Source organism: Panthera tigris, chromosome B4 (assembly GCF_018350195.1).
Source record: "Panthera tigris isolate Pti1 chromosome B4, P.tigris_Pti1_mat1.1, whole genome shotgun sequence".
In the NCBI taxonomy this organism is placed as follows: domain Eukaryota; kingdom Metazoa; phylum Chordata; class Mammalia; order Carnivora; family Felidae; genus Panthera; species Panthera tigris.
Window position 1 is genome coordinate 20,861,216 of NC_056666.1, and position 13,993 is coordinate 20,875,208.

At 44.8% G+C, this 13,993-nt stretch overlaps 1 protein-coding gene across 5 annotated transcripts in view; it reads right to left on the minus strand.

Annotated features, from left to right (window-relative positions):
* The window catches only part of PIP4K2A (phosphatidylinositol-5-phosphate 4-kinase type 2 alpha), a 186,131-nt gene that overhangs the window by 68,693 nt on the left and 103,445 nt on the right, over positions 1-13,993 (minus strand). For 4 of the 5 annotated variants that reach the window (XM_042991215.1, XM_042991212.1, XM_042991214.1 and 1 more), the window contains exon 2: positions 1,205-1,302. In XM_042991215.1, coding sequence (XP_042847149.1) covers positions 1,205-1,302 — 98 coding nt within the window. Of the gene's footprint in view, positions 1-1,204; positions 1,303-8,185; positions 8,456-13,993 lie in introns of those variants that run through there. The other variant, XM_007081282.3, reaches the window with a different exon arrangement.

The window sequence follows — 13,993 nt, forward strand, 5'->3', positions numbered from 1 at the left end:
GTGAAGGAAAAGCAAAGAACTTGGGGAGCCCGGGGTGGGCAGCGGAGCGAGCCACAGACGCGCTCCCCACATTCGTCCTCAGGTACCTGCTGATTCGAGTTCGCAAAACAACACTATCTCTCACTCCTCCAACGACCCAGCTGGTGCTATCCACAAATAACCACATTCCAAATGCACACAGAAAAGGGGCACCCTGGGTCGCGTCCGACTCTTGATTTCAGCTCAGGCCGTGATCTCATGGCTTGTGAGTTTGAGTCCCGTGTCGGGCTCCACGCTATCGGCGCAGAGCCTGCTTGGGATTCTCTCTCTCCGCCCCTCCCCCCCCCCCAATCAATAAACTTTAAATAAATAAATAAATAGATAGATAGATAAATAAATAAGTAAATTCACATAGAAGAAAATCCCTTCAAAAGGTCAACTTCTAAACAGTTTGAAGAATTAACACATCAGCTTCACATCAGAACAATGGCCACATGAAGAAATTTCATAATTGATCCCCACGCGGGAGAGATTTCTGTAAGGCCCCTCCCACCCACTCGAATTGCTTCCTCCTCTGTGCACCTGTAGATACGTACACACCTCTCTAGTCGTACTTTGCACACTGAATTATGCGGTAATTTGCGTATGTGTCAGATTTCAAGCACCTGCCTGACAGCCCCCTGAGGGCAGGGCCACGTCTTCCACTTCCTCGTCCCTCCTCTCAGTGGACAGCTAATACATAAGAGGCGCTCCATAATGACATCCAAAATGACAGCCAAATGAAGGAGAAATACTCTCACTGCCCAACATGGCATCCAATCATGTTTTAGAAAAATGTCCCTTAATTCTTTATTGTTCTGTGAAGTAGTTATTTCTGCTCATAAGGTCAGCATCATTAGAGTTTTGTCCCAAGACCGCTCAGGTCCACAGCTGCTAAAAATCCCAAGCAATTTACAGCTTCAAACATTTCAATTGTAATGAGAATATCACTTTTAACGTGGAAGATATTCATAGAGAACAATATGCCATATGGCAAAAGGATATTACCCAAGAGGGCCTGCCGTTGCTTTTCTGAAAATGACAGATGGTTATGTTTATCACAGGATTAACTTCATCAGCAAAACTTTACTCCCACCCATTGAAAACTAATGCAATTACAGAAATTCACAAAACTCATACTCCTGGCAGCCGTGTCAGTCTTATAAACGGCCGTACTTGTACTTACTTGTTAAAAAGGTGATTGTCCACCTTTATCTTTGAATAGGCTTTGAAGTCATCTGGCATCAGCATAACAGGGATTTGAACATGGCTCAGTTCATTGATCTAGAAAGACACAGAGCAAAATGACACAGGTTAGAAATCTCTCCGCGGGAAGTGCTGGACTTGAACACACATCTTTGGGAAAAAAACCCTGGTGGACACAAGCACCCCCCACCCTCCTCCTCCTATCCCAGATCATCTCTCTTGCTGCCCTCCTCACTCCCTCTGCAGGCTTCACTACCGCCCCCACCTCACATCCGGCTCCGACTGCTCGTCTCCCCTTCTGCTGCTGGGTGTGGGCGCCCCCCCCCCCCACCGGGTGGCAGCGACGAGGGAGGAATTCTGGAAGGTAGCCCTCGTGGCCCCCTGGCCCTGCTTCTCCCATGTATCTCCCCACCTCCTCTCCAGAGCCTCAGCCCAGAGCTTCTCGGATTGCATGTCTAAGCCAACTTCTCCCCGCAAAGAGAATGCTATCTGACAAAGAGGGCTTTTTAATTTCTGACATAAATCTCTGTTGAATTAATGAACAGGACTATTTCTTTACACATTTGGGTACCCCAAAAACCAACACTGTCATCCGTGTGGTCTTTACCTTTCTTACAGGAACTAAGTATTGGGGCGGGGCGTGAATGTACCAAAAGAAGAACCTTCGTGGAAGAAGGGAAAGAGACATAGGGCCCCAGGGCTAATGGGTTTCAAAGGCGTCAAGAATAAAAATAAAGACGCGGTTGCAGACAACAAAGGGTTGGATCAAGTTCTAAGTTCCAGCGAATGGCAGGGGCAGCTCTGACACGTAACTTGGGAAAGGCTGGACTTTCTCTTGGTAAATTATTTTTCTATCTTGGTTCCCGAGCTATACGTCCCTTGTTGCTACTAATGAAAACCCCTCAGAAGATTTACACCTCCAGCAAGTGGAAGTAACACAACAGAACAAAGGGGAAAAACTGAGCTCTTTGATAAAGCAGAGTGGTTAACACATGGCTGGGATCATAGAATGGAGAGAAACATCTCCAAGATGGCTTCCTTCTCCTAACAGGAGTTTAATCCATTGGGAATGAGAGGACTACCAAGCAAGCATGAACGGATGGGTTTCCCTGAAGACAGGTAATCCATTTCGACACTTAGTTGGGCCACAGGAAAGCTGGGGAGCTCGACCACACACTTCGACATTAAACAAGCACCTTTGAAGGAAGCAGAAGTAGCCTCATCACCTGAGGGAAATACTTGCAAATGGCGTCTGGGGGATGGCGTCTGGGGGACAGCATCCCCGCCACAGGCCTCCAGGAGCCCCGCGGAGCATGAGCTCACAGACAGAAGCAGAGTGGGGTTCTGCAGAAACCAAAATTATTCTCAAGACTTCAGCTGTAAGAATGACCAGATACAGAAAAGGAAACGAAAGCCATGTGTGAAATGTATGAAGAAGAAAAAGACAGGCTGGCAAAAATGAGTAAACTACGGGACTTTCAAAATGACCAATCAGGTTGAAAAGGGATCCAATAAAACTTTTACAAAATGAAACTTATAGGGGCATGAAGGACTCTACTCCTGAAATCACTGTTGCACTATATACTAACTAACTTCGATGTCAGTTAGGAAAAAAAAAAAAAAATTATAACTGATGAACTGGAATCAGAACAGAAGGCCCCGAACCCAGGGCCCTGGAAGCACACTGGGTAACTGGTGGACTGGAGGGTAGGTCTGAGGGAGTTCCCCAGAACACCACAAAGAATGAAAATGCAATATATAAAGGAATGGGTTAAGGAAGAAAAAACGCTTACGGCAGGGGGTTTGAAGGGAGAGTAAGTGAAATCTTAGAGGAAAGGAACAGAGAGTATGGGGGAAGAGACAGTGTTTGAAATAATAAAGTTGAAAATGTTTTCACACCTGATGGAAGTTATGCAACTATGGATACATAATACCCCGTGTACACAAAATAGTCTAAGAAGAAGTCCGCTCTTAGACACAGTGTAGTTAAGCTGAAGATACCAAGAGCAGAGAGAAGAAAATTGGCCAGAGGGAAAGGACAGAACACAATGAAGGCATGACAACCAGACTGACGGCTGACTTCTCAACAGCAAAGCTGGAAAGCCCCGAAGACGGTGGTCTACCTTCAAAGTGAAAAATACTGTGTACATAAAACTGTATGCTGCGGTATAATATATATTTGGGCTATTATCGGGGTTCCTGGCACAAATCTAAAACCCCTGGAATTTCCAGAGTGATAGGATTACCTTTTGCCACTCATCAGGCACCCTGTTTGAGCACGCCTGAATTCATGCTAACGAGGTGACTCCGGGTGAGGCCCCTAGAGAGCCAGAGAGATGGGGCCGGTCACTGGAAGGGCCAAGTAAGAACAACTTTGGAACTTTCAGCCCTGCTCACTGACCTCTGAGAAGGGGAAGGTTGTTGCTAGAGATTAAGTTCCATTAAAACTCTTGAACAAGAAGTGCTGGGCTTCTGGGGGCGGTGAACACATCCACGTGCCTGGATGTGGCAGCACACCCCAGGTCCGTGGGGACAGAAGCCCCGGCGCTCGGGAACCTTCTGGGCCTCCGCCTATGTACCTGTTTGCCTGGCTGTTTATCTGGATCTTTTATCACATCCTTCATAGTAACCTGGTAAATGTGCATACGTGTTTTTTACATGAGCCGCTCTAGCAAATTAATCAAACCCAAGGAGGGGGTCAGGGGACGTCCGATTTACAGCCAGTAGGTGAGAAGCACAGGTGACAGCCTGGGACATCTGAAGCAAGGGCATCTGAAGCAAGGGCAGTCTGTGGGACTGAGCCCTTAACCCGCGGGGTCTGATGCTGTCCCCGGAGAGGCAGTGTCAGAATTCACTGCCCTGTAGTATTGAAAAAACGTATGTGGGATATCCACTAAAACTGTCTTCCAAAAAGAAAAAAAGAGCAAAATAAAGGCTTTTTCATAGAAACAACACCCGAGAACTTACCAACAAAGGACCTCACTAAGGGAACTTGTAAGTCTTAGAAGCATATTATTTAGCCTCTAAGGATATAATTCAGAAAGGAAGTAAATGTTGTGTGCGGAAGGTATGAGATACAAAAAGAATTAGTAAGCAAATAAAGTTGTAAATATGAAGACAAATACAAGTAAGTATCACCTATATAAAGTAATAACGCTTAGTTCTCGGGAGCAAAATAAACACTGAGTAACAACAGCAGGTAAGTTGGGAAGCAAAGTGACGGGGGCCTGTTGTATTGTTCAGGAGAGTGAGGCAACTTTAAGTACTGTAACATTTAAAAGGCAAACATTTAAAGTAGAGAAACAGAGTATATAGCTTCCAAACTAGTAGAAGGGGAGGGGGGGAGGGGGGTGGACACAATGCGAAAAGAAATAAAACTCATTATTTTTAAAAAGAGGAAAAAATACTGGCGTCTGGGCTCAGTCAGTTAAGCGTCCGACTTAAGCTCAGGTCATGATCTCGTGGTTCGTGAGTTCGAGCCCCATGTCGGGCTCTGTGCTGTCGGTTCAGAACCTGGAGCCTGCTTTGGTGTGTCCTCTCTCTCTCTCTCTCTCTGCCCCTCCCCGGTTGCACTACTCTGTCTCTCAAAAAACGAATAAACGTTAACAAAATTTTTTTTCTTTTTTAAAAGAAGAGGAAAAAGTAAGCACTGCAAAAATGGGACAAATAGAAAGTAAGTGATGAACAAGGCTGGATAGACACATAATCCCAATAAGCATAAGTGGACAAACAATTAAAAATAAAGACTGTCAAAATGAATTAAGAACTACAGGCTATATGCAAGAGAAACACCTAAAGCATAACTCAAAAAGGTTGAAAGGAACAGAAAAACCATATTAAATAGTACTGAAAATTACTGAAAAGCTAGCTTACCTTTACTAACATCGGGTAAACTAATAACTTTAAGACAAAAGCATTATTAAGGGTAAAGAAGGCCTGTACATAACGATAAAAGGCTCAATTAGCCAGGAGGCTAGGATTCATATTGTAAGTACCTCATTAGTCTGGAATTATGCAGCAAAAATTGTTAGGACCTCAGGGAAAATGGGCAACCCCTTATTATCGAGAAAGATTTGAACATGCTTTACTGATAGTTCAAAAAGCCAAAAGAACTAAGAAAGATAGAGATTTTTTTTTTTTAATTTTTTTTTTCAACGTTTTTTTTATTTATTTTGGGGACAGAGAGAGACAGAGCATGAACGGGGGAGGGGCAGAGAGAGAGCGAGACACAGAACCGGAAGCAGGCTCCAGGCTCCGAGCCATCAGCCCAGAGCCCGACGCGGGGCCCGAACTCACGGAGCGCGAGATCGTGACCTGGCTGAAGTCGGACGCTTAACCGACGGCGCCACCCAGGCGCCCCGAGATTTTTTTAAGCAACATATTAAACACCAATCATTCAATATATGGTCTTCCAGGTGCTTGGGATATGTTAGTGAAAACAGATTAAGATGCCTGCCCTCCTGAAGCTTACATCTGAGTGGGAAGAGTCGGTAAATAAAACATAAACTTAGCAACATAAATTATCTACTATGTTAGAGGACTATGGAAAAAAAAAAAGAAAAAGAGCGGGAAGAAAGGGCTAGGGAACGCCCATCAGTGCATGAGTGGGGGTCCCCGAAGTATTTTAAATAGGGAGGGTTGGAGTAGACCAAGGTTTGGAGAGAAAAGGGGTTTAGCATTCCAGTGCAAAGGCCCTGGGGCAGGGCATGCCTGATATGCTTGGGACATGGAGACCCCTGTGGCTGGAGATTACTTGAGAAGAGAAACAGGAAGGGCTGAGATCACTGGAAAGACTGGCTTTCACTGCCAATGATATGGGAGCTGTTGCAGGGTTCTGAGTGGTAGAGTGTCCACATTACTTAACTTGGGGTTTAAAAAGATTACTGGAGGGGTGAGGGTGGGCACAAGTATGCGACAGGGAGACCAGTGACAGCAGTGTAGGTAGGAAAGGGGGTATTTTTCGAAAGTGGAGCCAACGTCATTTCCTGAAGTTCTGAATGTGGGGGGTAAGAAAGAAGCCAAGACTGAGGCCGAGGCTTTGGCCTGAGCAATTAAGGGGACAGATGTGCCATCATCCAAGGTGGGGGGAGAATTCTGCGTTCCTTCTCATGCTTTTTGCTTTTTGAATCATGTTAAAGAAATGCCTGCTGTAAAAACTGCGTGCTTTAACAATTTTTTAATAACGACAAAATGGAAAACATACACGCAAACTATCAGGCTACTTACAATGTACATATATAAAATGTTATGCACTGCGGATTCTCAAACCTTATTATGATCAGATTAGAAACCCCCACCCGCATTTCCTGATCCACTGCCTTTTTTTTTTTTTTTTTTAACACAATTGCTGGGCAGCCAGCTTCCCAAAGATACCATGTCCTTGAAAGGAATGTAGCATAATCTGAGCTGAAATCGTGGCCTCCCTCGAGCTAGTCGTTTGCATGGTATCTCACAGATGCTGAGTATCTACCACATTCCTCTGGAAATTCTCAAATATCCCTGGCACTCCTGGGAAATTTGCTGCAGTGCCCCAGGGCACCTTGGCAGAGTTTGGGAAGCACAGATATAAAATACGGCAGCAGATGTTTAAAACGGCAAATGATATAATCTAATTCTAGAATGAAATCATCAGAATAATCCCTTAAGATTCATTGGAGTGGATTATAATTTACAAGCACTTTATATTCATCCCAAACAAGCTTCATTACAACCACCCGTTAATCTTTAACCTGCATACATGGATGTTCTATCCAGACAGTTTTCTTGATAGAACTCTGTATCAAACGCATTGTGCAAGGCCAAATTACCATTCTGTTCCTTCCAAAGTATTTCAGTAACTTAATCAGAAATCACTTTTAGCCTACTGTATACTATATTACTAGAATCTCCATGTTACGGTCCAGTACGAAACTGCCACTTAACAAGAACACTAGACTAATTTTAAATCATGCATTCTTTCCTGCTCATGTCACTCAAGTCTCTTAAATAGAAAACAATTCTCAGTATATCTGTGAAAAATTTAAAAACGTGTATCTTTATATCAGCACTGGAATACCAAAGTTTGGAAACAAGAGAATCAGAACCGAAAACCAAGTCTGGTGAGGAGCACAATTAGAACAAAGCTGGATGATAAATCGGTTTTTTCGGTATCTTGTGCAAACCAAAGAGCGTCCGTAAAAACAGGGCGTTTACAGGGTTGGCAAAGGGCAAGGTGAGAAGCAATCACTTCACATCGCGTTCCCCAAGTTATACAGAAAAAAGCTGGAGGGAACATGATAATAAGATTCCTATCACAAGCTAGGTTCTGCGTGGTTACTGAAAAAGCGAAACCGGATTTGGAAGCAGGAACAACCAAATCCCTGCATTCGGACGCCTCAGGCTGTTGGGATCAGACCTGGCAACAGTATCTGCTTTAGAAAGAAAGCAAGAAGTGCCAGCCGTGAGTGTCTGCTCTGGGCTGAGCGCTGCACAAACACCGCGTTCACCCTCGCGGTGCCTACAGTCCAGAGGGGCACGCGCATCGACAGAAAAAGTGCACACGTGTAAAATTCAAACAATGACAAGTGTCGGGAGAGGGAAGGACATCAGGCTGGGAGCAAGCATGACAAAGCATAGACGGGGGCAGGAATGATGGAAGGAGCTAGACTTGAGCAGAAGGCAGGTGGGAGGGTTCCAGAAAGTAGGGTCACAGGTGCAAAGGCCCTGTGGCGGGAGGAGGGCACAGTTAACTAGAGAAATAAAAGGTTAACGTGTGAGGAAGGCAGAAATCAAGAGGGCACATGACAGGATGGGGCTGAACCGCACGCAGACAAGGGCTGTAAGAGGCTACTGTGGAACTCGAGGAGAGGCTAGAAGCCGGGCGAAGCGGGGAGGCAGCAGACACAAAGGAAGTAGATTCCGCTGACACTGAAATGGTAAAGACATGGACTTGAGTGAGTGGAAAGACCGCGATTCCATTTACCGAGAGCATTTTAGGAGGAGAGTTCAGTCTGGGACTTGTTAAATCTGATGTGCTCTTCAGATGTCTTAAATGTTGACGTCAAGGTGGGCAGGTGGCCACGCGGCCCTGAAGTTCCCAGGGGAGGCAGGGGCGGGAGATAAAAATACGCATTATCTGTATATGAGACAGGGGTTCTTCCTCGGGAGTAAAGGAAGGAAGCTGGAGAGCAGCGAGCGAGGGCAGGAGGGCCTAAAAGCAGCCTTGAATGCAGTCATCAATGGTTAACAGCATGGACAGGCGGATGAGCCTGCAAAGGAGAAAGGGAAGCGCGCTGTCACCTCGCGGTGGGAGTTGGGCTGGGGGGATCCAGGGCGGGCATGAAGGAAAGGGAGGTGGGGAGGTGGCTCCTCTACCAGGAGGGGGAAAAGGAAGGGGTCGTGTGGAACTGGCCGAGTCTGAGGGAAGACAGCAGTTCCCGTCCACTGGCAAACCTCCGCGGGAAGGAGGAGCCGTGGCCATCGACTGTGCGAGAGGCAGGCCGGGGCGGGGGGCGTGGGAGGTGGATTCAGAGGCCTGGAGAGAACACCGAGAACTTGAAAGACGGGCCACAGAACGCGGGAGAAGGAGTCTGACGAGGGAAATGGGGCTGGGCTTCCGGGCAGAGCTGGGAGTCCATCTGTGGTCTGTGATGGTTAAGTTACAGGGAACCAAACGAACTCGTGGGGTGACATCCCGGGCAGAGCTCGGCCTCAGGGTGCGGGTGCAGAGGCGGAGGACGGCTGGGGTCCTTCAGGTTCAAGGTTTTGGTTAGTCGAGTGTGACATAAAGAGCAATGGAGTTCCAGGATAATCATTTGGACGTGGGAAGTCGGTACAAAATGCTCTCTGACCAGAGTTTTCCACGACGGTTGACACGGGTCACGGGCAGCACGCACACACAGTGAAATACAAAGCAGCAGAGAAGAAATATTGGGGTCTAGAAAGTAAGTGCCACAGGCACTGAGAGCAGGTGCTGACAGCTCCTGGGAGGGAGGGAAGCTCGATGTGGCCCTAGCCGGACGAGGAGATGTGACTAGTGTTTCATTTAAACGTCTGGAAAATGCATACTTTTACTTCTTGCTACAAATCCCAGCTTCACACATCAGAGCACGCCAGGATGTGGGGAATGTTGCACCTTCATTATTAGAGCAGAAAAGAGGTAAGAAATGAAACGTGATTACGCTCACTCCTTGGTTTACATATACCCAAAAGATGAGGAAATTAAAAGAGAATCTTAGAGATCCTAGCAAGTCTCTTGTTTTGCAGATTACAACGTATCCTGGTATATCTATCCCTTTATAATCGTGTAGCAGCCCGATTCTGGGTTATATCAGACAGCTACTTTACGAGCATTTTATCTTTCATTCACAATAGCTTCACGTTTCCTTTGGGTTTCTCTTTTCCCCAGAAGTTCTCTCCCCACAAACCACTCGGTCAGATTACGAGTAGCTAGATTTCATGACCTGTGAACAAACGCTTCACAAACCCGAGGACCTACCATTTAAAAGCTTTTAATTAGTAAACAATGTTTTTTCAATAGTGTGCCCATGAGCCCCTATATTATCTTCTTCTATAAGCACATTTTGTTGCCACATGGGCTCACCCATACACAAAATTCATCGTTTTCATCAACATGTATTTAATTATAGGGCTGCCCAGTAACTGAAAGGCTATTTAACTTCCTGGATAATTTCTCCTTTAGTCTGACAGCACACAAATCAAAATATATCCTTGTTTCTAGTTCACATTCTTGAGCTCATGGAGGTAATGACAATGAGCTGTTATCTTGAATAAGGTTAAGTTAATCCCGTTTGTTAATTTCTATGTTCCACACAGAGCTTTGGGTTGCTAATGCTCAGATTTCAGGACAAAATTCTTGGGTTTCAAAGCCTTTCGTGGGAGAAAACTTTACCAGTTTGACATTCTATCTGCCCCAACCATTCCACGTGGCCCATCGCGAAACTGGTAACGAAGGTAGCAATGATTATCATCACCACTAGTTTACGTCTGCTATTATTCGTATTTAACAAAGCATTTGCACATTTTTCTCTTTTCTAGACACTTACCTAGGGGACACAGATACATAGCTATAATTGACATACGCTATGTAATATCCATGAAAGGAAATAAAACAATTGTGTTAACTACGTTGAAGGAAGGAATGACACCACCCCCCCCCCCGCAATAAAATTAAGCATACATTATGAAATCCAAATAGTTTTAACTTTATGGAGATAACAGTGGTTTTGGAGCTGACGAAAATTTTATTGGGTTAACTAAACAGTACATTGAAAGCACTAGCTATCTTATTAAGGCCACATTTAAAGTTCCTCGGATTGCAAATACTCAATAAACTCTCACAACAGAAATGCGCTCATACGTTATACTTGCGAAGTGCAGTAAAACCCTGGGTGGCGAGTCACGCGTTCTGCGAGTGTTCCGCAAGACGAGCAACCATTTCTAATCAATTTTAACCGGATAAGTGAACGATGTCTTGCAAGAGGAGTAGTTTGTGACATGACACCGAATGCCACGTGATCACAACTGAGCCAATGGCTCTTCTTTCTCTCTCTCACACTGCGGGATTGTGGGTGATCGTCTCCCATGCTCTGATGCTCAGTCTCAGGCCGTGGTGTTTCACAGAAATCAGTGATTTTTCAGAACGTCGGAAGGTGCCCACAAATGGCACTTGTGTGTTTTTTTTGTCACTCTAAAGCACCTATGGACAGTCCTTTGCTTTTCATACAAGAGGAAGCTTAGGAATGCTTGGCTTCATTGTAGGTCAGGCTGCCTGCAGATATAGACCCTTTCCTCTGCCACCTTATTGCCAGTTACATTAAATACGGTATATTGCAAGTTTATTAGTACTGTAGTCAACATCTGTGTGAGCATATACAATGGCCCCCATGCAGAAGAAGATTCTATTGAGCCAATAGATGGCAGTGATTCCGTAAGCGACAGTGAAAGTGGTCCTACACAATAACTCTCTCTTGTCTCTCCCACACCAGCCACAATGGTTTTCAAAGGTAAGTGTGGGTCAATTTGTTTGTTTTTCTTTATATTTTGTATTTTATTATCTCGTATTATATTACAGTATTGTAACCATTTTTATGTGAATATTTTTGGGTTGTGGAACGAATCATCCGAGTTTCCATTATTTCCTATAGGGAAATTTGCTTTGATATACAGGTGCTTTGGATTATAAGCATGTTTCCAGAACAAATTATGCTCGCAAAGGTTTTATTTGTACTTCATAGTTGTCCAACCACTTCGGCAAATATTTTTTCATTTTCTATGTGTACTGACAGTCATATTCATGGTCCTATAAAGCTCAACAGCATAAAAGTATTGTAAATGCCCCCATGCAGCCAAGCTATAGGATGCATCCCCCAGGGCCCTGGGAAGGGCCTCATTTCCATTTATGCCACACAGTCACCCCCAAAACAGACAGGTTTGGACAAGCTCTGCTTTTCCACTTGGCCATTGGGCGTCAATATGGACAATGCGGGGGTCCGACATAAGACATCAAATAGGGGTGCCTGGGTGGCTCAGTTGGTTCAGCATCTGACTCCTGATTTCGGCTCAGGTCAAGATCTCACAATTCGTGAGATTGAGCCCTGCATCGGGCTACGTGCTGACAGCACAGAGCCTACTTTGGATTCTCTCTCTCTCTTTCCCTCTCTCTCTCCCCCTGCCCCTCCCCTGCTCATGCATCCTCTCTCTCAAAATAAATCAACAAACTTTAAAAAAGGACAACAAATAAAGAAGTTTTGTTGTCAGCTTCAACAAAAACCATAGAAACCAGGGCAAAGGGATGCAGGGAGGGTTAGTACCAAGGTTTAGGACAAAGTGTCCACATATAAGTCAAGGGTGGGGGAGAGCAGAGAGAACATGTGTAGAGGGGAGTGGTGAAGGAAGAGGATGGGGAGAGCTTCGAGGTCGAGGCTCACCTTTGCCTCCCTCGCTTTAATACCTGGTATTAACCTTGCTAATACTTAGGGGACACCCACAAAGCATCACATTAAGCTCTTCAGGTACAGTATCTTATCTGATCTGTGCAACAGAGTGAAGTAGATACTATCGTTATCCCCTCTTTCCAGATAAAGAAACTGAGGGTTAGTGAGACGAGGTAAACTAACCCAGCCTGCTCAGGCAACTCACTTGAGTTACCTCAAATATAAAATTCAGACAGTGGGAATGGGCTGACCCTAAGATCCTTTGGAGCACCTGACTGCCTATGAGGTCAGACCCACAGCAACTTCCTAAGACGTCCACTGGGTGTAGGGCTTACTTAAGAAAAACGGTTCACCTGAAATTTAAGTCTTCCACTGTGTCCAAAATTTCTAAAAGATTCCTTATTTTTTTAAAAAGGGGAATAACTACATGCATATTGAGAGTGAATTATTAAACGTATATTTAATTGAATATGCCCCACGGTCTGCTACAATTATATCAGCTACGGTTTCAGTACGTGCACCCTAAATTTGGAAAGACCTGTATCGCTGAAAAGCTATCTGACAATACTTGTCACTTCAAAAAAGGGAAAGTAAAAAAATTCCTCAAACCTCCCCAATTCACAACAAATTATAAACGGAAGGACACACAGTTGATTTCCAAAGCAATTACTTACTCAAGCACATTTGTTTAATAATCGGTTTTCACTCAGTCAAGAATACACACACAGAAAGACACCCCCGCCAAAGAACACCTCTCACGTGGAGATACAGAGATATTTAATCTGATTAGGATAGACAGTCATTAAAAATTATGCCATATTGAGATGGAATAGGGGGTAGCCGAATCTACAGGCATAGGTGGTGGGTGGGAGCTGTTTTCAGAGCAGTGCACCCATCTAGGATTGGGGCCAGATGGGATGCCAAGAGTGAGAATTCTCTCTTTTTTTTAAAGTCTATTTATTTGTTTTGAGAGAGACAGAGCGAGTAGGGGAGAGGTAGACAGAGAGGGAGAGAGAGAATCCCAAGCAGGCTCTGCACTGTCAGCACAGACGTGGGGCTCGAACTCACGAAAACGTGAGATCATGACTTGAGCTGAAATCAAGAGTCGGACGCTTGACAGACTGAGCCACCCAGGCACCCCACGAGTGAGAATTACCTTAAAAGGCCATTTCATATATCCCTCTTCAAAAAATCTCCAGGGACACCTGGGGGGCTCAGTTGGGTAAGCATCCGACTTCAGCTCAGGTCATGATCTCACGGTTTGTGGGTTCGAGCCCCGCGTCGGGCTCTGTGCTGACAGCTCAGAGCCTGGAGCCTCCTTCAGATTCTGTGTCTTCCTCTGTCTCTGCCCCTTCCCCTCTCTTGCTCGATCTCTCTCAAAAATAAATAAATATTTAAAAAAAAATTTTTTTTTAAATCTCAGGATACGTATTGAAGTGGGCTTTCTTAACCTCTCACACAACCTTCCGACCACCTAAATATGAGTGCACATTTAAAAATACAATTTGGTAATAAAAATAAAGTGAGTAAGCTGCAGGGTGATAAACCTGAGTAAGACTCAAGATCAGTAAGGACCCAATGGGAAAAAGAACCTGATGCAGAGCTTGACATGACTGTTGTTTGGGATACTATTTTAACTTTAATTAATTTCTTAGGGAAATCGATTAATAAATATGTCAAATCAGATTCCCTAGACTTTACAAATTTCTCAATTGCTTCTGGTCTACAAAAGGATTCTGACTTTACAATTACAAAAGCGGTCCAAGTTCGCCATTAATGTCAAAAATGTCCTCTTCCCCTCCATATATCCCTTCATGACAGTATCTCAAAATAGA